This window comes from Cyprinus carpio, chromosome A3 (assembly GCF_018340385.1).
Source record: "Cyprinus carpio isolate SPL01 chromosome A3, ASM1834038v1, whole genome shotgun sequence".
Classification (NCBI taxonomy): domain Eukaryota; kingdom Metazoa; phylum Chordata; class Actinopteri; order Cypriniformes; family Cyprinidae; genus Cyprinus; species Cyprinus carpio.
Window position 1 is genome coordinate 61599 of NC_056574.1, and position 24383 is coordinate 85981.

Genomic DNA, 24383 nt, shown 5'->3' on the forward strand with positions numbered 1-24383 from the left:
CTGTCAATGCACAGGTCTGAAGTAGTAATTTAAGCCATATTGATAACTTATAGCCAATACTTGTGATTTTTATGTCCAATAATCAATATTTTAACATGATTTAATGCGTGTTTGCACAAAGACAACTAAATAAACCACTGGACTGTAACAATAAAAACAAGCACATCTTGATATGTTCTTTTCATTCTCAGAGTTGAAGTTTTAAAATTGTTTGAGTCAAGCATTTCACGCGAGTATGAATTGTTGTTACAGCATTTCCAGCTAACATTTTGTGCTCTGTTGAGCGGATTCTTAAACAGCTCTGACTGGCCTTTGTGTTCACATGCTGAAATTGTGTTCTCCTGTGTGTATCTGTGTAAGCGCTCAGTGAAGAGATGATCGTTGTAGCCAATCACAGACATATCTGTAGAGTACAAAAACACAATGGCCAATCAGGGGTGTCTGAGAATCCACACAACAACGCTCAAATTGCTAGCAGGAAATGCTGGTATCGTCACATTTGAAAAATTTCAGTAGCAACATTGGTACTTTTGACGACACTGATTACAAGAGTTAAAAATGGCACAAGAATTTAGGAGAGATGTGTCACGTGTCAAAGATTGTAACATTTCGAGAGTGATACACTGTTTCCTCTTCAAAATCTTAATTTCTGTGTGAATGCATTAATGAGGTTTCTTTAGTGAATTCATGCGTTTAAACTCACCTTTTTAATACTTTATTGGTGTAATTACTGCATTTTGAATATTTTCATCCATATGCTTCAGATGTGGCAGGAGGGTCAAGAAAACGTGGTTTCATGTCATAATCTGTCAAGTGTCCTGAATGGAGTTACATGATACTGGCTGTATATTAATTAAAAACAGCTATCCTTACTAATTGTAAATGTTTATCTTACACCTCAGAGCAGGTTAAATATGAACTGTTGTGCTGAAATGGCGTCTCAGACTCATTCCAGATGGCTTACACTGGAGATTCCAGCAGGGAAGTGTGTCGCGGCCTCATGCCGAGCCTGTGAGGCAGACGAGGCACGTCAGGCATGCGAGGAATGAGCGCAGCGGTCATCAACATGCAGCAGGAATGCAGCGCTGCAGTGCATGCGTGACACATGGACTCATTTATCTGCCCACGGGCTGCACTCATCATCGTCTGTCTCTACTACTGAGTGGTGCAGTCAGGAGAGCACTTCAGCATGCTATTGGAACACACTTGATTTAACTTTATTATTAGAAACTCAAAATACTATAAATGGAAGGTTAATTGACGCTATTGAACTAAACAATCAACTAGATGAAGCTGAATAATGACCCTATTGTCTTCTACAAAGCTACTTTATAGATGAAATTCTATTTGTTTCATAGTTTAATTCTGCAGCATTAACACTGTTATTTTCCTGTTTATTACTGTGAAGCTGATTTGAAAGAATCTGTATTGCATAAAGTATATGCATAAAGTTGTTTTAGAAACAAATGTGACTTGATTAATGCCAATAATAATTATTAATACAGTGGTTTGCCCCCAAAAAAATCTAATTCAATTTTCTTCAAGAAATTAAACTCTATTTTGTCTGATTTTACAAAAAAGTGGTAATTGCTAGCAAATGTTATTTAATTTCTACTGAAATATTAAGGGAGCTATGATGCTTCTCACCAGTCAATGTGATGTGTCAGCAGTGAGGAAATCAAGACTAGTTAGCAAACAGTTAATAAGCTAGTCTAAATAATGTGAGTGATTTCACTAGCTATTGTTGAAAACACCCCATTAAATTTCATCTGTCCTATAGGAGTAGGTAAGGAAATGAATCGTCACATTCAGCATGTGACCGACCATATGAAAAGTGCATACCTGTGCTCTGTCACAGAACTCCAGTGTGAATAAGCAATCATCTCAACGCATGAGTATCATCACTGAGAATTGCTTGCAGATTTATTTTTACATGAGAAACAATTACCATCTGAATAGTGCTTGAGCTTTGTCTTAAAAATCAGGTATTAAAAACTAGTTTTATATGTACACATCACACACCATTCTCAAAGTTACAGTAACTTCAAAGTGAGACTGAGAGTGTGTATTTTTACCTGCTGCTAATCAGATGTGTATGACATTATCTCTACTTACTGTGATTATCACCTGATCTCTGGAGTAGCACTGCTGTCAAGACATGTAAAGGGTAACGCTCTGTGGATGATGTGAGCCCAACTCGTTCTGAAGCACACTACTGCTGGAATATTCTGTGACTCTCACCTTGCCATCCGAGGCCGTGTTGATGCGGTAGTGGTAGACGCGTCCCTCGCAGCGCAGCGAGATGGACCTCTGTCCTGGGCTGCTCTCGCTCTCACGCACCAGGAAGCTGCCGTTGATGCCACTGCTCAGCAGGTACTCTGCGGCGTTGCGGGACACAGGCCCGTGGTACCAGCTGTGCTTCTCCAGGCTGTTGACGGGCGTGATGTAGTTGCTGGGCACCCAGCCCTGGCCGTTCTTGGTCTGAGCCTCGCACCACTCGCCATTGTGATTGTATCCCAGAACCCTCAGCTTCTCTCCTGATCAGAGCAGCATGAGAAATGGGTTACGTCATAGGAGTCATTCCGTGTCAAACCTACCAGAGGTCTCCGGCTCAAATTTTTGATTTTGATTTTTTTCTGAAGAAACATGTATAGTGATGAAAGCCTAAATATTAAGTGTTATGGATGAATATTTACTTAGTAAGAAAGATGGCAGCATCATAATGTTATTTTCACAGAGAGATTGGTTGGTCTGTTTATAAAATCTGTTGACTTTAGCAATCTTTGTTGCATTATATTCCAATGGTGACCATTCAAAAATGGGGAAAGAGCACTTTTCAAGTTTTTTCTCCAAAGTTTGCATGCCTGTATCTCAAGAAACATTAAAGATATCTTAATGCCCTTTAAGATATTGGGTCTTAACAAGCTTTCCTTTTGGCGTCTCCATTTTTAAGGCCCTCTATGGTTCAGTTCCAGAGATATTGGAATTTCAATATGGCTCCAGGATAATTAAACTGTACACGATCATTAAATAGCACACGTTCAGTGGTCAAAAAAAATGTGGGTCACTTTGCATAAATATGATACTTCTTTTCTTTTAAAGAGGAATGTCTGAAGAACAAATAATGTTGAAACTAGAAATGTATCTTGTTTCCCTCTGTCAAAACAACTGCATTGAACATACCTGTCTGAGTGCCATATATATACTTTTTCCAAAATGTGCGTGCCAATAACTCAAAATGTATAAAAGATATTGCAATGTGATTTTAGATTCTAGTTCTTAATAAACTTTTCTTTTGGAATCTTCATTTTCAAGGCCCTATATCATTCAGTCCCAGAGATATGGGGATCTTAATGAGGCTTCATGTCCAGATTGTTGAATATTACACATTTTCAGTGTTCAAAAACCAAATAAAAAAACGATTTACTCCTGGATCTCTGGAACTGAAACAAAGAGGGCCTTAAAAATTAAGATGCCAAAAGGAAAGTTGATCAAGAACTAGAATCAGAAATCATATTACAATATCTTTTATATATTTTAATAAAAAAAATTTAGACCCAATAACGAAAATAATTACATAAAGCACCTTTAAGCTTGATCAAGAGAAGCAGGAATCATTATAATGATTCAAATACAATTAAGTCCATTGGCTCGGAATAAAAACACCTTAATTTTGCTTAGCATAAGCTCAATAAGTATGTTTACATGCTCTTCAAAAAGTTGATTTCAATCAGAATGCCTTTTTAAAATGTGCTGATACTGCATTGAGTGATCAGATGCACTCTCCTCAACGACACACATGATCTGAGGAATCATTCCTGTCTGGAGCACAAGATTGCTTTCATCACATCACGAGCAGCACCAGTACATCACTATTATGTGAAATTCTTGAAGTGTTCATCAAAGACTCGTGACTTGGGCCAGTTTTTCATTATGTACTCTCAGACACAACAAGCAATTCACTCTCAGACAAACTGCTTGTGGGGTTCGCATTAGATTAATTTAGCAAATACTTTTATGTAAATAACCAAATCTGTACTAATTAACGTCCTGTCTGTGACTTCTGTAGTATATCCCGTGCCCTAATAAGAGCTCTTTATAAAACAGTGGTGGGAAATATCCAGGTACTGACTCCACACTCTCTCATTATCTAATGAAGTGATGGGCGTCTGGACGGCTGTAGATCTTCCCCTCACTGTTTTTCATGGGATGAACGGAAAGATCTTGAGCAAGATAAAGGAAGAGAGATGTGGATTTCCAGTCAGACATATGACCTCATACTGCGGCTAATAAATGGAACAAAGAGCCGCTAAATTAAGAAAACACATGCAACAACAAAAATAAGAAAACACATGCAATAATGTGCAGTCTGTTATTCTGAAAGATGAGCATGGGTACTAATATTTCTGAACAGTGTTGATACACAATAGTATGTGAGTGCTCAAACACATTTCTAGACCAAAATGGCCATCTTAGCGAGACTTTATTGTAAACAGTTCCTTGGTTAATGAAATCTGATCTGTGCATTGTTAGTTTGTAGATACATTGTTGTCTTGCAGATACCTGAAGGCACTATTTTAACAAGTTTGTGCTGAAAATCCTTCACAGGGTGTCTTCAGATATATACAAGTTAAATTTAAGACCTTTTTAATACCACCTTATATGAAATTTAAGACCTAAACCTATAATGGAAATATTAGATATGCATAATGTTTAATGTGTTTAATGTAAAAAGAAAAGAATATATCATTGCTGTCATAAATGTTATTTATTATTACAATATACAGTGAACTTTTCATATCAGCAGATAAAATTCCATACAAAATATCCCCACAAAAGCACCGCATCACAGAGATTTTTGTTTGTGTAAACAATGTACTCTGAAGCAATGTTTTCATTAGTCTATCAGTTTTTACATACTTAAATCTGCCTTTTTTTAAATTTACCTTTATAAAGGTCTGTTTTTAACTTTATTAAATGTATGCATCATCTTTCATATAAAATTTTTACAATTGATCCAGAAATTCAATATACACTATAGGGCTGTTATCAGTCAAATTAAATAATTTACACCACAAAATTACAACTGCAATAGTGTTAACAGATCAATGTTTTAAATACATTTTTTAAATATACAAATAATAAATGGGGGGAAAATGCATACTTTTAAACATACTAATCCACCAGTATGTCATTGAGTCATTCATTCAACAGATTCGTTAAAGATGTTGAAACATTCAGTAGCAAAACACCGCCAAGTATTGCTTGGAGAATATGCAATACTTCTTCTGTGATCTTTGTTTGGTCTATTTTCATAGATGAAACAGAACAAAACAATAAATATTGTGTCTAAAATGTAAGTAACTTAACTACTTGACTACTTAACTACTTGTTTATTGAACTAAAATCAATGTAACATTTGCAATCATGAGAAAAATCAGCAAAACAGCTCCCTTGTCATGGTATGTTACTTAACTATATTATGCTATGAATGAACTAAACATTTTGAATTTTTTACCAGTTTTTCTTCCGAGTTTGTGTGTGCCGTTACACTCATTTGTTTTGAAGTCTCTCATAAAGAAACAGGCAGCTCAAGCCTTAACAGTGCGACCATGATATCAGAAATACACTATCCATTATCAATTGCTGTTAACGTTAAATGTAATATAATCAGAAGAATTATTCTGGCACTTTGATGGTTCACTGTTTATTTTTTGTCACTAAAATTTTATTAGGGCTATTTGTCTGGTCGGGCAAGTTAAAAAAAATAATAATATTTTAAACCAGCTAGAAGGCTGGTCAGCAAGCTGTAGCTCGACCTGTATTGAAAACATTATATAAAGAATGTAGTTCGATCTGTTTTCTGCTACTGCAGTTCTCTCTGATGACACAGTAACTACCACAGGTGAAAAAAAAAAATACAAAATCTTTGGTCTGTCCGTAATGTGACCAAAATGTTTAAGGGCCACCGAATCTGAATTTAAGACTTATGGCCTTTTATTAGGAAAACTTCAAGACATTAAGACTTTTCAAGGACCTGCAGACAACCTTCTTCACCTAATTTGGTGTTCCTCAACAAAAAATGTCCAGCCTTCTAAAAATGGCTTGTAATCTTGTTATGCTATATTATCATAAAATCTTGGATTCAATCTTTTTGTCAACTTGTCTTCTTTCAATTAGCACAGGCTTTGTGTTTCTTTTGGGAACTGACTGATCGTAGCTCAGATCAATGAGGCCTACAATTAATCAGCTCTGAATACAAACACAAAACCTGTGATAATTAAAAGAAAACAAGATGAAAAACAAATTGAATCCTGTATTTGGTTTTAATCAAATTAGCATAATGATAGATTTATAATATTTATCATTTTTTGTAGGCAGGTCATTTTTGACGGGAAACACCTCAAGGCCCGGTTTCATAGACAGGGCTTAGACTAAGCCAGGATTAGGCCAAAGTTCAATTAGGACAAGTAATTTTTATAAACATGCTTAGAAAAAAACATTACTGGTGTGCAATCTTGAGACAAAACAAAGGCACTGATATATTTTAAGATCAGTCAGTGCAAGTTTCTTTCAGCTGAAACAGTTCAGACTTACATTTTAGTGTAGAACTAGGCTTAAGCCTTGTCTGTGAAACCAGGGCAAATGTATCAATGTGGGAAAAAACTAAAGGAGTAAAAAAAAAATATTATTCCAATGTCATCAACTTGCATATTCGGGAAAAAGAAAATCCTCAGCAGATCAAAATGACCGGAACACAGCATGAGCGTTAATTTAATAATACCTCTAAACTTTCATAATTAAAAGGTTGCATGTTCAATATCACATTATTCACAGTTGAATATTTCTGTGGTATTAAAACTAGCAGTGATTACAGTGTAATTACACTTGTATTGGTTACAACTACTGAAATTTTGCCCTAGCCTGAGTCATTAAAAAGTGTTTAATGTGTTCAGATGATGAACCATGTAAAAATAGTTTTTCTCACCTTTGGTGATGCTGAGAGTGTTGTCGCCACTCGCGACAAAGTCATACAGCGCTACAAACAGATTGGGGTCATTTTCACTGGGTCCCGCCAACAGATTCTCTTTGGAGTTCCAACGAGCCGCTTCAGACAGACCCGGGGCCTCGAAATCCGGCCGCTGAAGAGCTTCTGCAAAGATGAGGGAAAATTCAAAGGTCAATAAATAAGTGAATGCATGTTAACATATGAATATAATTCTCAGTGTAACAGAACAACCTGACCAGTTTGAAATAAATATTTACAAAAATGTTAAAGCACAATTTGCAAGTATTTGTTTAAATGTATTTAATAATTAAAATGGAGTAATGTGTTCAATCATGAGAACAATGACAATGTACAAATTCTCTGAATGGAACAAGGGCTTGAGTTTCTTAAATGAATATTCTTTTGTTGATTCAGCGTAGGGTGATATCTGAACTGATACACTCTGATAGTAACACATGCCCCAGATGTTTCTAGATGTAATCAATACAGTAGGCTCGCAATAAAGGTACATCACCACAACCATGTGTGTCATAAAACACCATGGACATAAACACCAATCTGAACATTATTTGCATCTCCTTAATGAGTCACATTCCTCAACCCCAGAGAGTTTTCACATTCATTGCTCTGTGCCATGAGGATCATGACTGATGACCTCAAGACACATAAACATGGCAAATACAATACAGCAGAAGATCTGTTTTTCATATACAGGTCCTTCTCAAAAAATTAGCATATTGTGAAAAAGTTCATTATTTTCCATAATATAATGATAAAAATTAAACTTTCATATATTTTAGATTCATTGCACACCAACTGAAATATTTCAGGTCTTTTATTGTTTTAATACTGATGATTTGGCATACAGCTCATGAAAACACAAAATTCCTATCTCAAAAAAATTAGCATATCATGAAAAGGTTCTCTAAACGAGCTATTAACCTAATCATCTGAATCAACTAATTAACTCTAAACACCTGCAAAAGATTCCTGAGGCTTTTAAAAAACTCCCAGCCTGGTTCATTACTCAAAACCGCAATCATGGGTAAGACTGCCGACCTGACTGCTGTCCAGAAGGCAATCATTGACACCCTCAAGCGAGAGGGTGAGACACAGAAAGAAATTTCTGAACGAATAGGCTGTTCCCAGAGTGCTGTATCAAGGCACCTTAGTGGGAAGTCTGTGGGAAGGAAAAAGTGTGGCAAAAAACGCTGCACAACGAGAAGAGGTGACCGGACCCTGAGGAAGATTGTGGAGAAGGACCGATTCCAGACCTTGGGGGACCTGCGGAAGAAGTGGACTGAGTCTGGAGTAGAAACATCCAGAGCCACCGTGCACAGGCGTGTGCAGGAAATGGGCTACAGAGAAGCAGCACTGGACTGTTTGCTCAGTGGTCCAAAGTATTTTTTTTCGGATGAAAGCAAATTTTGCATGTCATTCGGAAATCAAGGTGCCAGAGTCTGGAGGAAGACTGGGGAGAAGGAAATGGCAAAATGCCTGAAGTCCAGTGTCAAGTACCCACAGTCAGTGATGGTCTGGGGTGCCATGTCAGCTGCTGGTGTTGGTCCACTGTGTTTTATCAAGGGCAGGGTCAATGCAGCTAGCTATCTATAGATTTTGGAGCACTTCATGCTTCCATCTGCTGAAAAGCTTTATGGAGATGAAGATTTCGTTTTTCAGCACGACCTGGCACCTGCTCACAGTGCCAAAACCACTGGTAAATGGTTTACTGACCATGGTATTACTGTGCTCAATTGGCCTGCCAACTCTCCTGACCTTATGTGGGTAGGGAATATTTTGGATATTGTTGATGGAAAGTTGGGAGAGGCAAGACCCAACACTCTGGATGAGCTTAAGGCTGCTATCGAAGCATCCTGGGCCTCCATAACACCTCAGCAGTGCCACAGGCTGATTGCCTCCATGCCACGCCGCATTGAAGCAGTCATTTCTGCAGAAGGATTCCCGACCAAGTATTGATTGCATAACTGAACATAATTATTTGAAGGTTGACTTTTTTTGTATTAAAAAACACTTTTCTTTTATTGGTCGGATGAAATATGCTAATTTTTTGAGATAGGAATTTTGGGTTTTCATGAGCTGTTTGCCAAAATCATCAGTATTAAAACAATAAAAAGACCTGAAATATTTCAGTTGGTGTGCAATGAATCTAAAATATATGAAAGTTTAATTTTTATCATTACATTATGGAAAATAATGAACTTTTTCACAATATGCTAATTTTTTGAGAAGGACCTGTATAAACTGACTGACTGTGACATGAATCAGCTTAGAGGGTAAAATAAGTGCTTTAATCACCCAAAAATGTGAATTCAGTCATCATTTACGCACCCTCATCTTTGTGAAATGCAAAAGGAAAACATTTGAGCAATCTTCAGTGGTACCAATGACCTCAAGCCCTGGCATGTGGATGACTGCTGCTTTTATGGTCATTTTGGAGCCTGACAACCATGATAAAGATTTTCCTCGTGTTCCACAGAACAACAAGAGAGCAAAATGAGAGAATGGTAAACTAACCCTTTAACCGCCCATACAACACTAGTGCATTTGGGTAGTTGACAAAAAAATATGGACTTTTTTTATGGCATGTACAGGAGAATGTTTTAGATTATGTAACTGGTCTTTGACAATTTTTTAACCAACATTTTTTTTTTTTTTTTTTTTTGCAGTTCCCTATTAACATTATTTCATGTTGATGTCATGAGGAGCCAGTCACCAAATAGCCACAAAGGACATCAGTCACCATAAACTGCTCATTCTTTGTGTCAAACTCAGATCAGCCATCCATCGCTATGATCAAACACCAGCAAGACAAGACGAGCTCTGAGATAAAACATCAGGCTACAATCAGAGGATTCTTCACTTTGACATTTCGGCTCCTTTATACGTTCATGCCATTACAGCAACATTTCACACTTAACAGACATTGTTTTTTGTTACTGGCATTCAGTAATCTCTGTGCTGGTTAAATCTGCCTAAGAGTTAAAGTCAAAAACACTTTCACTAAGATCACTGAGTAAACTGACTCTTGTGAGCTCACAGAAGCATAGATGCATCCAAACTCTCCACACACACAAAACTGCACAGATCTATCCAGACAGGAATCAGATTTCCCAGTGTTCCTCCTCCCTCGTTTTTTCCTCTCTTTCTTTTACGGCGAGCCAGTATGTCTGGCTTTCCTCTCGCTCGTTCCCCCTCCTCCACTTTCCAAACAGACAGAAGGAGCACAGAGGCCTGTGATTTTCACGAGACCATCAACCCCAGATCCATCTGTTTGTTCATCTGAAGACCATGTTCGGACTCTGCCGCTCTGTAATTGAGATTCTTACACACACACACACACACACGTTCGCCATCACAGTCGCTTACCTTCCAAGTAACAGCTGGAGGATGAAGACAGACCTTTTTTGGATTTACACCCCACCAATTTTAAACAAATCTCCAACATTTTCATTTGCTTCCCAACACGACCAATTGAACAAAAAAGTATCCAGTTCCCGAGCTATATTGCGTTTTCTTTTATCCAAATGGTTCACTTCAAAAAGTAAAACGAAAACACAAAAAATCCGTCCACAAAGTTTGTGTTAGTAGCTTATGCCATGTATACTGTGAAGATGAATTAAAAGATGTTTTTTCCTGGCAAAAACACTGACATCCTGACTTCACACAGCTCTTCTAGCAAGTTTCCAGCGTAAGAGGCTCCATTTTTTCCCCGCTCCAGTTCTTCTCGTTTTCTCAGTCCAGTGAGGAACTAGCCATCCATACACATAATTCTCACAGAAAAAAAACATAAACACGAGTTAAACGAAGCACTTTGATGACAGTGTTGTCTTTTTCATGGTGTTGTCGACAGAGACGATCCACAGAAAAAGCAGGACGCTCGTGCTGATCTCTGCCAACAAAGAGGCCCTTTCAGGATGGAGCGCTGGAGCCGATGACATCATGGCACTGGCCCCGCCCCCTCCCTTAAACCTGCAGCTGAGCAGCATTATCTGCAGTGAGAGAGTGTAACTGGAATCTGCCTTTGTCTTTCAGTCCCACACAGCTCTTGTCCCAAATATTTTCACTTTGAAACAAAGGCACAAGTGCACTCTATAGGGTGAGGTTTATTCCTGCCAAACAGTTAGCATGAATTAATCACAAATATCTTCACCTGCACTTTAAAGTCTGCTTTTAATGCTCAAAAATATCATGGTAAATATTAAGACACGATTACGGACACTGGGTCTCATTTACTAATACTTCTGTGGATTATTCATCCAAACTATTCACAAAAATCTTCCACCAGATTCACAACAGGTAAATACACACAATTTGATCTAGGGCTGCAACCAGAGGTGGACAAAGTAAACAACTCCATTACTTTGAAAGTGAAAGTACAGATATTGCTGGTCAAATATTACTCCAGTACAAGTGAAAGTTTGTATTTAAATAAAAGTACAAAAGTAAAAGTACTTGCTTTTAAAAGCACTTAAGTACCAAAAGTAAATTTCTTTTTTTTTATGTACAAGTTTTATTTTTTATTTTTTTTTGTTGTTGTTTGTATTACTTGTGATTCTTTATGAATTTGAAACAACTTACAATACATTAATACTATGAATTGCTTTGAGTATTGCACTACACTAGCTTATTGCAAAATAAAATTTGGCTTAAAAAAAATGTATTCCACATCCGGCACAGTGCTGTCCTCCAAACAACGTCCAAACTGAAGACTTAAAAGTATCCATTTTGTCTATACTACACAGAGTTGAAATTGTCTACATATTTTTGTTGTCGAATAGTCACTTGATCTTGTGGCGCTTTTCCACTGCATGGTACGGTTCGGCTCGGTTTGCGTTTCTACTGCAGTTTAGTACAACTTTAGAGTGGGCGGTATTATAGACATGTCATTATAGTTGCGCCACCTCTATTGCAGTGCTGAGTGACCTCCTGAAAAACTGTTACATTCCGTGTCATCCCATCAAGCTCTCTCTGGATCCGCTTCTCCGCTATTAACGAGAGGAACGTCTGTACTTCCTCAACAGACCACAAAATTATTATTTTGTTGTTTAAAAAGGTGCGCTCATTCAAAACTGTTGCGTTCGTTCAAAAACATAATGCGTTCAATCATCGCTGGCTGTGCTGATTTTAATCAAGCAGGTCTAGTGTCGCAAGTTCAATGCCGCAGGTAGTGACGATTCTCTCCAGCTAATCAGTGATCAGCAGGGTTTACACGTCACATTTTGGTAACGGAACGGCTCACATGGAACCTCAGCCGAGGTGGAACTGAAAAAAGTACCAGGTACTGTACACAGTGGAACCCCCCCGCCCCCCCATGCGGTACCATGCAGTGTAAAAGTGCCATTACATGACCTAATGTAAGGGCCTGCAATAACACATTTTGACCAGTGTAGCACTGTAACGCAAGACTGTAATTCAGTCCTCCCAGCTGCAGTCCAAAAGAAGATGACATGCAAATGAGAAGTGCAAATGAAGCTGAACCTACAGTGGCCAAGGGAGCTCAACGCGCTACAAATGAAAAAAACACATGCAAATAGGAAAACACCTGCAAATTAAGAAAACCTCTTCATCAATGCGACAACACATGCGCTGCAAATACTCACAACACAACCAAATGCAGAAACGCAATGCAATTAGTCACAACACAAACAAATGCAGAAACAGGCTGCAAAATTCACAACACAACCAAATGCAGAAACCCACTGCAATTACTCACAGCACAAACAAATGCACATTGTTGTGAGAATTGTGTTGTGAGAAGTTGAAGCGCATTTCTGTTTTTGTTTGTGTTGTGAGAATTTGCAGGGTGTGTTGTCAAATTGATGAAGATGGTTTCCTAATTTGGTTTCCTAATTTGAAGATGGTTTCTTAATTTTTTTTAATTTATTTTTTATTTGCAGTGCACTGAGCTCTCTCAGCCACCATATGAAACAGTAGAATGTGGGAAAGTTTTACAAAATTACAAACAAACAAACAAAAAAATTCTGTCATACCCAATATACTGAGGTTCTTCAGTTAGGGGTAAAAAGCAGTTCTACATATACATAAGCAGCAGTTTACTGTTTCCAAACATCCTGATGCTGCTCTCCTCTCAATAATGAAATAAACACACAACAAACATGATGGTGTGGGAAAACAGCAGTTAAGAAAGCATCTGGTGTGGATGTTTACAGCAGCTCTGCAATCGGCACTCAAGTCATGCCATATATATTTATATAACACTTTATGCAATAGATTGCTTTAGAGCAAGCAGCTTTACAGTATAAAACATGAAAATCCATCAAGTGTTGCTTTTAGGTAGATTACAACTTGATTTTATGCTATAAAGCAGCTCTATATGTATACGAATATGTATAACTCAGTATCTAAACAAAATCAAAGCCTGCTGATTAATCATTGAAAGTGAAACCGATTAATTGATTAATCGCTAGATTAATAAATAAATAAAATAATCATTTGTTGCAGACCTAGTTTCAGTATGTCATAAATAGAATAAGGCATCAGTCACACAGGTTTGAAATATATTTGCGGTAGTAGCCGGGTGGAAAATCCTCCTATTACCCATTGCACAAAAATGTTCTACTACATTCGACAAAAAAAAACAATGTGTGATTTTTAACAATATTTTAATTTATTTATTTAATGTATTGAAGACTTTTTATGACATTAAATTTAAGAAAAATCACCTGAAGGGATTTTGCTTTATTCGCACACGTGCTCCTAATACATTTCACAGTAGCGACTGAAGCGCCCACAGTGTCACGCTCTGTCTTTGTCTGTGAAATATCCACCCCGTCTCTGCAGCACATGTGGGAATGTCAGCAAGAGAAAACGGTAGACAGAGTAGACAGAATCACTGTTTATATTAAGATTAAAGGTCTTTACATTGTGTTTATACTTTGTTATAGTGAAATGATTGTGGCCTATAAAGTGGATTCTGACTTAAAAGCCTCTGATTGGCCAAACCTTTGAAGCCCTAAAGTGTTCCAGATAGTTCTTGAATGAGTACTGGAGCAACATGTGGGAAATGGCTAATGAGAGTGAGCTCAGATACGAACCCATTGGCCCGGAGGACACTGTGAGTGTGTGGCAAAGGGCATTAGCATTTCTCTGGGACTGACATCACGAGTCTCTGAGCCTCTCCATTGGTGTCTCCAGACAGACGGGAACCTGGGCTGCTCTGAAGTCCAATAACATGGCAGCCAGCAAATATGAAAGAGTCTCTGAACTTTCCAGTCACAAGAATGAGACAACGGCTGATATGGTTGTGCTGATGCAGTCCAGCTAGAAAGAAGAAAACCCAGCAGAGGTCTGAAATGATCCATACCACACAGACGTCAACACGAGTCTAATGCTCTGCTCCATTAACATCAACACTCGACTCATTTTAGACACAAAGGAGAAGGTCCCTGTACCAAAGAACTAAACCACTTAAAGCCATTGACATCTAAAGAGAAACAGCTCTTCTGATATAGAAATATGCTTCACTAATCGTGCCTTTTTTCTCTGCGGTCTGACAAATCGTCAGCTAAAGCGCTTCTGAATGAAATAACTTTGTGTTAAACTAGTTTAATCCTTTTCGACTCTTGACAACTACACAAATTCCGGTCTGTGATAAGGTCACATTTAATGTTGTTCAGCAAATTTTTGCAGGCAAAATCTAGTCATTTTAACAGTAATCCATGTGATCTGGAATTCTGCACAAAGGTGGAAGATTTCCCCATGCAGATTTTGCAATGGGATCAAGAGGTTCACGTGAATTCACTGTGCTGACCAACTGAACTGAAAACCTTACTCTACACTAGGGCTGAGCAAAAAATCAAATGCGATTCTCATACGCATCTCATCAATAAAGCCGCTACTGTGATTAGTAGTTAATCTCCAGCACGTGCGTTACGATCAGAGTATTTGAGCGCAGTGGAGCGGGATTTACAACACAGAGCCATAGTTCACTGACAAGCTACACAAAAACGATTCACTACTGATTTTGAATGCAATTTTGTGTAGCTTGACAGTGAACTACGGCTCTGTGTAATAAATGCCGCTTTTTTACAAAAAACTTATAAGAAGTTTAAAACTTGCTTTGCTGTGCAGTTGCTTCATTCACAGTGGTGGTTAGGATGCAGCAATATGAAGTATTTCTGCAGGTTTTATGAAGGTAAAATTAAGACTTTTTATGGAATAAATTAAATGGAACACAATGTGTCAACATTAGGGCCTTTCGTACCGCTTTAGTTCCAGAACTAAATGTACAGTACTAAAGTACTGGGATGATTTTGCGCAAACTATTTCCCAGTACCATTTAAAAGGTTGCATTTACACTGACAGTGTGTACTAAGAAGTGCCGGTCGACAGCGACATCATTTGTGTGTGGCGTTCAACAACAGAAACAAAGAAGAACAATGTTAACAACAGGAGGATGGAGGACGCTGTGATCGGAGCTGTGTTTTGTTGTGTCTCACGGGTTTCACAATAATGGACATGGAATGTCGACGTACACGTAAAGCGATTGAAAGAACGGAAAGGAGGACTAAGAATCTCCAACTATCGCTGTTCATCATACTTGCGAAATAAGTTGACAATGTTTACAGTATGTTTACACAGAGTCTTAAATCATGGTGGGTGAGGGTGTTTTCATACGCGTTTGGCCAATCAATGTCTACTTACGTCACGGGTAGTACCAGTTGTGCTGGTAAGACCCTGCTCCGGAGTAGGAACTAATTTGGTTCTCGAAAAAGGCAGTCCGGTACTAAAATCGCACCCAGTTCCGGCGGTGTGGAAATGCCAAAAAGTGGGTAGCTCCACAATTAGTTTTGGTCCTATGAAAAGGTTCCCGTGGTGCGAAAGGCCCTATTGTCTCTAAATGCAAATGTCTTGTATTAACAATGCTTCAAAATTTTAAAACATCTAATAGATCTCCATTGCTTTTTAAAATCATTTTAATGCATGTCTTGTTTTTCAGCATAAATGTCTAGAGATTCTTGAATCAAGATATATTTACTTAAATAAAATGACATGTCTTGTTTTCTGTGAAATTGACCAAAATAAAGTGAGTTTGATTAAAACAAGAACATATCTGTCAGTAGACTCAGACAAATCAACCTAATTCAAAGGTTTTAAATAGAGTTGAGGTACTTGGACTCTAGCATTTATAATATAACCCTAAAAAACAAACAAACAAAAAAACGCTCAAATATTAGGCCGTGCCAACTGTTCTGGACCCAGGAAAAACTGTAAAAGCTGTTCTTTAAAAAATGTTTTTACAATGGTAATGGTGGTAATGGATGTTAGCCAATCATTAAAGTGGGTGGTTACACTGACCTCTTAAAGGGAAAACACCCCCAAACAGGATGAGAAACAGGGTCATAAATCACTGAAATTTGAATGTTTTTCATCCAAAAAACTTTAGTCATTTTATAATTACACCTCAGGGAACATAATTAAATAAATAAAAAATAAAAAACAAAAAACAAGTCATGACCCCTTTAAGTGAACCTGAACAGTTGGGAGAAATACAGATGTGTCAAAATATTTGATCCGCATGTCAGGTCTTGACTGATAACCTGCTGACGTTAATCAAACAACAAAAGAAAAAGAGAAAAATCACTCACTGCTCTTATCTGACTAACTTTAGTAACTTTAAGAATCCTTTTTATTTAATGTATACAGTGAAGATTGTGCAGTGGTTTTTTTTAACCTTTATTACTTCATTAAATGTCTGAAGTAGGCTATTTGTGTAGTAGCCTTTACTATACAGACCTATCTGAAAAACTAAAAAAATAAAAAATAAAAAAAACCTAATTAATTTGTATTTTTGATTAAAATATTTATTTATCCTTTTGCTTCTAATTAATAATTACTGCTTACTTGCGTTCAGTAGACATTAGAACATTTTACTTACATTAGTTTAGTATTAGTTTTTGCTGTTGTATTGAAATTATTTTTTTTAAACATGGTGGGAGCTTCTAGCTTCAAAGAAAAAGAATGTTTCAAACATCGTTGCGGAAGTAGTTTTTATGGATCAAAAACCACCTTGGGTGTGCATTTTTTCTAATAATTCAACAGCCGGTCATCAATTATTCCTTACATAATGTAATTTCTTAACTATAAATGCATACAAAAATAAAACGGTTGTGAGTTGGCTGTGATTTATGGAAAATACATGTGTTTTTATACAGTGAGCCATTGTAAAGACTAGGTTTATCCCTCACAGCTTCATTTTCATCCATGAAGTAGTTCAAAATGCCGTCTACCCTGAACAAGGTCTAACCATTCGTCATATGAAACCCACACAAAACACACACAGTCACAAACAGAGATAAGAGGTGCATTTTCTGCTCTTCAGGTCCCATTCACCAAACTACCCCTGTCACCACCACCAAGCTAGAATTTATACATTTTAGGGATGCACCGATCATGATTTTTCATGGCCGATTCCGATACCGATTTTTTTCAAGCAAACTGGCCGATTCCAAGACCGATTTCCGATTCTTTTTTTTCTTTAAGCAACAAAAAAGAAAGAAGGAAAATATACATAAACAAGATGTTTATTTGGTATTTAATAGGCCAAACTGGCTTTTGGCTATTGAAAAAAATAACCGGAACCATCTGAAATTAACGGCAGTGACTGCACAGTAAGTAGCCTACATTCAATACAAACATAGATGGTACAGACATCAGCATTTAGCTTTTGTTTTTGAATTGGGTTAAAACGACATAGAACTGGCCTTAAATGAAAAGATTAACTGTAACCATGTGAAATTAAAGGCAACAACTGCATACTTCTTCAATCCAAACAACACAATCAACACACATTCAATAAGATGTTTCTTAATCAGCATTCAGTATTTGTTTTAGTTTTTAAATTTGGTTTTAAATAATAAAAAAAGGTATTTACCAGTGAGACTAAATAAAAGTATGGTATATAAATAAATTATTCCAAAATGTTAAAATCATGTTGGTGCGAATAAAACAAAAATGCAAAGTGTTTCATTCGTCCAATTTAAAAAAAAAAATAGGGTAATGATTCACAACTGTATTTTTTTACTTGAGCCAATGAAAAATAAATAACGACTGGCTTAAGTTTAAAAAATATAGATGTGAATCATTACCCTAAAAAAAAATTTAATTGGATGAATGAAACACTTTTTTTCAGTGTGCTACAGCAGGTGATTTTTAAATCAAATTAAGTCAATGTAATTTTACGGTTCAATAAAAATAATCATCCTATGCAGAACTAACGTTTACTTCTGTCTTTTCAAACGTGTATGCAAGTTCTACTTTACAAAAAAAAACGCATTTCAGTTTTGTCACAGTTTAGTCCGTTTCGTTTCTCATCCAACACGCGAGAAGTTGAGCTGAACATCCCTTCACTATCTCCACTTGTGCAGGTACAGTACGCTCGTGCAGCTTCAGTGAGCACAGTAGAAGGGGCTCTTATTTGTGCGCCAGTACATCAGCGGCGGTTCACTTCCTGCTATCTGTGCCTCAGACATGTAGCTCTGCACTTCCAGTGCTGAACGGCTGCCCGTGTCCTACGCACAGATTTCGAAATACTTCCACACAAATGACATTATAACGAATTATTACAATGTAGTCTGTGCACGCGGGCGCACTTCCGGAAAAATCGGCTGAAAAAAGACCAAAAACCGGCCGATTGCCGATCGCGTATTTTAAGCAAAAACTGGCCGGTTCCGATTTATGGCCGGTCAACCGGTGCATCCCTAATACATTTACTGTATAATGTTGTATAAAGACAAGTCCCTCCATACAATTATTCACAATCTAAAAGCTGTTACACTCTGAAATGTGTCAAAATACATAAAACATAAATCAAGTCTGACATAACTTCTGTTACATGACTAAGTTTGCCGAGCAGTACACTAATTATGAGATGATGTGAAATCAAAAAAACAAAATGACAATAGAGGTTTGCTTTTTTTACATTTAAATTTACATTGCCTTTTTCTAGTTGCAAAGCAAGGTTAAGATACTGACAAACAGTAGCATTTATTTGGACTCAGACTTGGACTTGAAAGTTTTTAATCCCCACTGAGAGATTTTAGTTGTTGTTGTTTTAAACATATATTCACTTATGTTTGTTCAGTTTCTCAGAAAATAGGGAATGTTCAGTTTGCACCTCAAGTAAATGTATCTTGATTGAAGGACGTTAGATATTTGTATTGGAAAACAAATACTTGGGAAGATGCATGAAATATTTAATGTAATGCCTTTATGAATTAAAAACTTTCTTTAAAAAACTTTTAATGTTTTAACTTGTGGAAGAGGGAATTAAGACTTAAGACCCTCTATGCAAGTGCTAGGGTGTTCAGAGTGTATTTTTTGTGGTTTATAAGTTGTTGTAGGCAGTTGCTAAGGCATTGCTAGCTGGTTGCTAGGTGTGCTCCAGGGCTCGAAACTGTGCCCGTTTTGGTCGCATATGATCCCGAAATTGAATCTTGATCTCAAAATATATTTGAGAGCATTTGTGTGAGTGACCTTGTTCATGTACTCATATTTTCATTCTTTCTTGTCTCTTGCTTAAAAAAAATTAAAATAAAAGAAATATTTAAAAAAATCAGCACATTTGCTTGTAAAACATCAGCAATCAAAATCATTCTTGAAAAGTCAAGATCGTGCATCACTAACAAGAAATGCCAGGACAGGTGTGTGGTGGATGTGAGTTTGCGCTCAGTTGGCAGCTGTGGTGCTCAATATTCTGTGGGTGCTCCTAAAATTATGTTGGTTCTCCTAACGCTTTGAGTCCTTTGCTCTATGTGTTTTTTTACCTGTCTGTTGTTCAACATACATGATTTGAGGTATCATTCATGTCTGGAGCACAAATGCTGCATTTACACACTCGACTTTGAGAATCAGTTTCAATGTTTTATCCTTGATGAGCACTAGTGCTGGTGATGAGATACTTAAACAGCTCTAATAACTGAATGCTGAAAGGGTTTTCTGATCTGCGCAGACAAAAGCAAGGGCTGGAGAGGCAGGTTTTGTGAAAGAGGGGGAGGTGACAGATTTAGAAACATGAAGCACATTGCTCAGAGATGAGCTCATAGAGAATCATTTATATAATCCACTCTCAGTTAGCTGACGTACACCATCCCTCACCATCATTAAAAACACTCTGTCCAAACTGCAGCGCACGAGTGAATGAGAGCCTGTAGTGCTTTGCGTGACAATCTTTTCAAGCATTTATTTTAATGCAAAACAGTTAGTTAAATGTGGACGTCTGCAGGGTTTCAGCATTAGCGCAGGAACGGAAACATGATCCAGGTGTACAGGCCGCTGGGAAATCACAACAGGCTTGACGTCACTCTCAAATCTCTCTCTCACTCACACACACACATCAGTCACTCTTTAGCCCAACACCCATCTGACCCAGTTCAGACTCCAGCAGAGCAGCTATTTGCATCAGGATGACCAGCTGCAGAATTAACATCAACAGTTACCATATCTAGAGAAATAATCAACCTGATTTCTGTTTTTAGTATTTGACACAGCTAAGGTAAAGTTAATAACATTAGGGCTGCAACAAATGATTATTTTGATAATCGATTAATTGACGATTATTCGAGCGATTAATCGACTAATCACAGATCATTTCACTGATTAATCAGTACACATTTGATTATTCAGCTTTTGCAATAAGTTAAAATATTGTATAATACATCCTCTAACAAATAAATTAAGGTTGTCACTTCAGCATTTGAAAGTCATAATTGTAATTACGTAATTAATTTATACAAATAAATATATTTTGGCAAACAAAGGGTTAGGGTTAGGGTTAATGACATATCATTCTGCCTAACATCTCTTTTTGTAAGTCATATGAGTAAGAAACACAATAAATATGGAAGAGGATTAGGGCCAAGCAATAATAATAAACATTTCAGATCATGATTATGTTGTACCTGACCGAAGTTATGATTACTGACTTTATATATTTGAATGTGTATTTTCATCCCAGGCCGGGATGATAGACTTGATGTCACTACGTCATTGCGAATGACGTCATTACATTAGGGCATAAAAGAACCGATTAACTGTTTTTTTGAACCGGTTCATTGAAACAAACTGTCCGAAAGAACCAGTTTGTGGAAAAGAACCGGACCAACTGAAGCACTGTGTCTTCTCTTGAATTGCATCCAGGAGGGCTGAATTACAGCCGCTACAGGGCCACACTGGTCAAACTGCATTATTGCAGGATCTTACATTAGGTGATATGAGATCAAACAACTACTCGACATCAAAAATATTTGTCGACAATTTTCTTATTGTGGATGTTGTCGATAATGTCGACTAATCATTTCAGCCCTATAACTGAGCCGAAGCATCTCTGGCCCTGAATACTGCTGCTGTTAACATCTGGCTCGATTGATCCATCACAACTGTTCAGGAAAGACACTTCGCCGTTTACACCTGATAGTAATGTGTCACAAACACATCTCTTCTGAACAGATTTTGTTGAGGGAAGAGTCTGATTTATTTCAGGGCTCCAGACTCATTCTTCCCACTGGTCACTTTTGCATCTACTTTTTCAGTTAGTTGCACAAGCACATGATTTAGTCGCAATATTTTACTTTTATTATTATTATTTAATTTTTTGCACAACAAAAAGGGATTAATCAATGCATGCTGATTAACTTTTATCATAGTTTATAGTTGTATGGAAACGAAAGTGGTTTACATTCAACCCGTTCTTTTTCATCAGTAGTATTATTTGTGATTTGAATTTTGTGAACGGGAGTTCCCCTTTTGCTGTGTTATAAGTCGAATTTGTTGTCTTGTCACATTTCACAAGAAAACATAACTGTCTGTTTTGCTTACATCTACACACCTTTCACTTTTTAATACTAAAACAAAAGATGGATTCATTGTAATTCTTAATTAAAAAGCACAACAACAATAAAAGATACAATGAAAATACAACTAGCTTACAAAACGTTTATTAACAAAAACAAATAAAATGAGGCATGGCATACACCAGGCTGTAGGCTATTATATACCAATTAATAAATTACAGAACATTTAGCAAGCACTGAGGAATCAAATAAAAAAATTAAATAAAAGAGAGCCTCAGCGTAACGTCAGGTCAACAGCAAAGATAACAAGCTTTTCAAAATGAAACAAAAAGAAAAGTAAAATTAAACTTGCTGTCGGTGACAGAAAGTGCTTGCATGTTTTTTCCACATAAGAATACCAACATGTTCACCTTCTCTGGTTTAAGAAGCAGTCTTTTACTTTTCTTTAGCTTAAAAACCATCCATCATTTCCTCAATAGTCGTGTAATTTTTGCTGCGTGCATCTTCGCGCTTGTGCTAACGCGGCGAGTATAAACCAGGATTTACACTTGAAGCGCTGCATAGTTCAAACGAGTAGAGCAGTTTCGTTATTCTTTTTTAATTTCGTTTGCCATTTCATTGCAGAGCTTATGAGTTGAACAACGCAGTGGTCATGCCAGTGCCACTTATATAATAATATTTGTAAGGCTAAATGGTATAGAAGATAAAGCAACCTTTTGATCCTCAAGTAAAACTTTATATACTTTCTTTTAGGTAAGTATGGATGAATGATCAAAATCCAAAGTTATCTGCTACAGTATAATCACATGAAGTAATACCATATAGCAATTATCAAATACTTAATATATTTCATAGAAAAATGTAATTTTCACCCAGTTTTTTATATAAAGTTGAATATATAAGTATGTTCACCTTTATCCACAAACAGTATGTGCATGAAAAGCAATATACACTATCAAATGTCAACTGCTTGATTGTTTGTATCTTTGCAAAATGTAACTATATCATCACCCAGCTCTAATATGATAAATGTGACTATAAGGCATGAGGTCTAAAGGGCCATTCACACCAAGAATTAGGGGTGTAATGATATTTAAACTGAACTGAAAAACCACAATACACCACGACAATACATATTGTGGTACTCTTGGTACGTACTGTGGTCCAGCCCCGTCAGAAATTCAAGACAGACAACGCATGTGTATCAGTATCAGTGTACTGGATCTGTGAATTATGTTTTAAAGGAATAGCAGTCTATTCCTGCTGTCTGTGTTTTTAATGTTAAACAACAAAAGACAAGGAAATCACTCACTGCTCTTGACTGAATAGCTTTTGTAACTTCAACAAGGATTGGTCTTTAATTCATACAGTGAAATATGCACTGTGTGCATGAAATGTGCTATTTTACATTTGTTTACTTTTGAATTTCTGTACCTGAAAATTACTGTTAAACACCTGAAAAAGTTTTATTATACAAATATATTTTATTTGTATCTTTGCTCTATTGTATTATTTGTGCTGTTGCATTTTAGTTTGATTATTTATTGCTTTCTTTATTTTTATTTGACCAGTCATTTTTTCCATGAAAATAGCACATACCGAACCGTGACCCTAAAACCATGAACCAAACTGAACTGTGAACAATCTGAACCGATACAAAAAATCTTTCTGATATTTTTATTGTAACCAGTGGTTAGTTTCAAGTCTAAAAGTTTGTGTTCTACTGTAGAAACAAAGTCACCTACATCTTGGATGCCCTGGGGGTAAGCAGATAAACATCAAATTTTAATTTTTGGGTGAATTATCCCTTTAACTTCTTGAGCAATTTGAGCTACAGTAGCTCATCTGTTAGATCGGACCACACGGGCCAGCCTTCTCTCCCCACGTGCATCAATAAGCCTTGGCCGCCCATGACCCTTTTGCCGGTTCAACACTGCTCCTTCCTTGGACCACTTTTGATAGATACTTACCACTGCAGACCAGGGACACCCCACAAGAGCTGCAGTTTTGGAGATGCTCTGACCCAGTTGTCTAACCATCACAATTTGGAATTTGTCAATCTTTATTATATCTTTATTGTTTATGATTTTTTTATTTTTTTTTGCTTATAAACTTTGAGGACAAAATGTTCACTTGCTGCCTTATACACTATTGCATGACAGTGTGACTGCCTGAAGGACGATGACATAAAAGTCATATTTTTGCGGCGATTGTAACTTTTTAAGGCTATGATCTTAAACTTTTGATCAACTGACGAACAGCCTGTTTGAGTTTAAATATAGTGTTCAATAAATTGTTTACTCTCTATTTTTTGTCTCTTGCTCCTGTTTCTTCTTTTGACATTTTGAAACAGTACTTACAACCTGGTTGCAAATGCAAATACTTGTAATGTTTCCCCCGGTCTTAAGATTTGGTTCAGGAGTGTTATTCACTTCACCTGTCAGTGGTCATAATTAGCTGGGTGTAACGGTTCCGTTCACAGTTTTAGGGTCATGGTTTGGTATGTAGTATGTTCAGGGAAAAAAGAACTATGGTCAAATAAA

At 37.0% G+C, this 24383-nt stretch overlaps 1 protein-coding gene across 2 annotated transcripts in view; it reads right to left on the minus strand.

The window, feature by feature from the left end:
- The window catches only part of abl1 (c-abl oncogene 1, non-receptor tyrosine kinase), a 44704-nt gene that overhangs the window by 11345 nt on the left and 8976 nt on the right, over positions 1 to 24383 (minus strand). The window contains exons 1-3 of one of the 2 annotated variants that reach the window (XM_042715740.1): positions 10397 to 10954; positions 6989 to 7153; positions 2242 to 2537 (exon numbers count right to left, since the gene is read on the minus strand). In XM_042715740.1, the coding sequence (XP_042571674.1) occupies positions 2242 to 2537; positions 6989 to 7153; positions 10397 to 10481 (546 nt within the window). In that variant the 5' untranslated portion in view covers positions 10482 to 10954. Of the gene's footprint in view, positions 1 to 2241; positions 2538 to 6988; positions 7154 to 10396; positions 10955 to 24383 lie in introns of those variants that run through there. The other variant, XM_042715736.1, reaches the window with a different exon arrangement.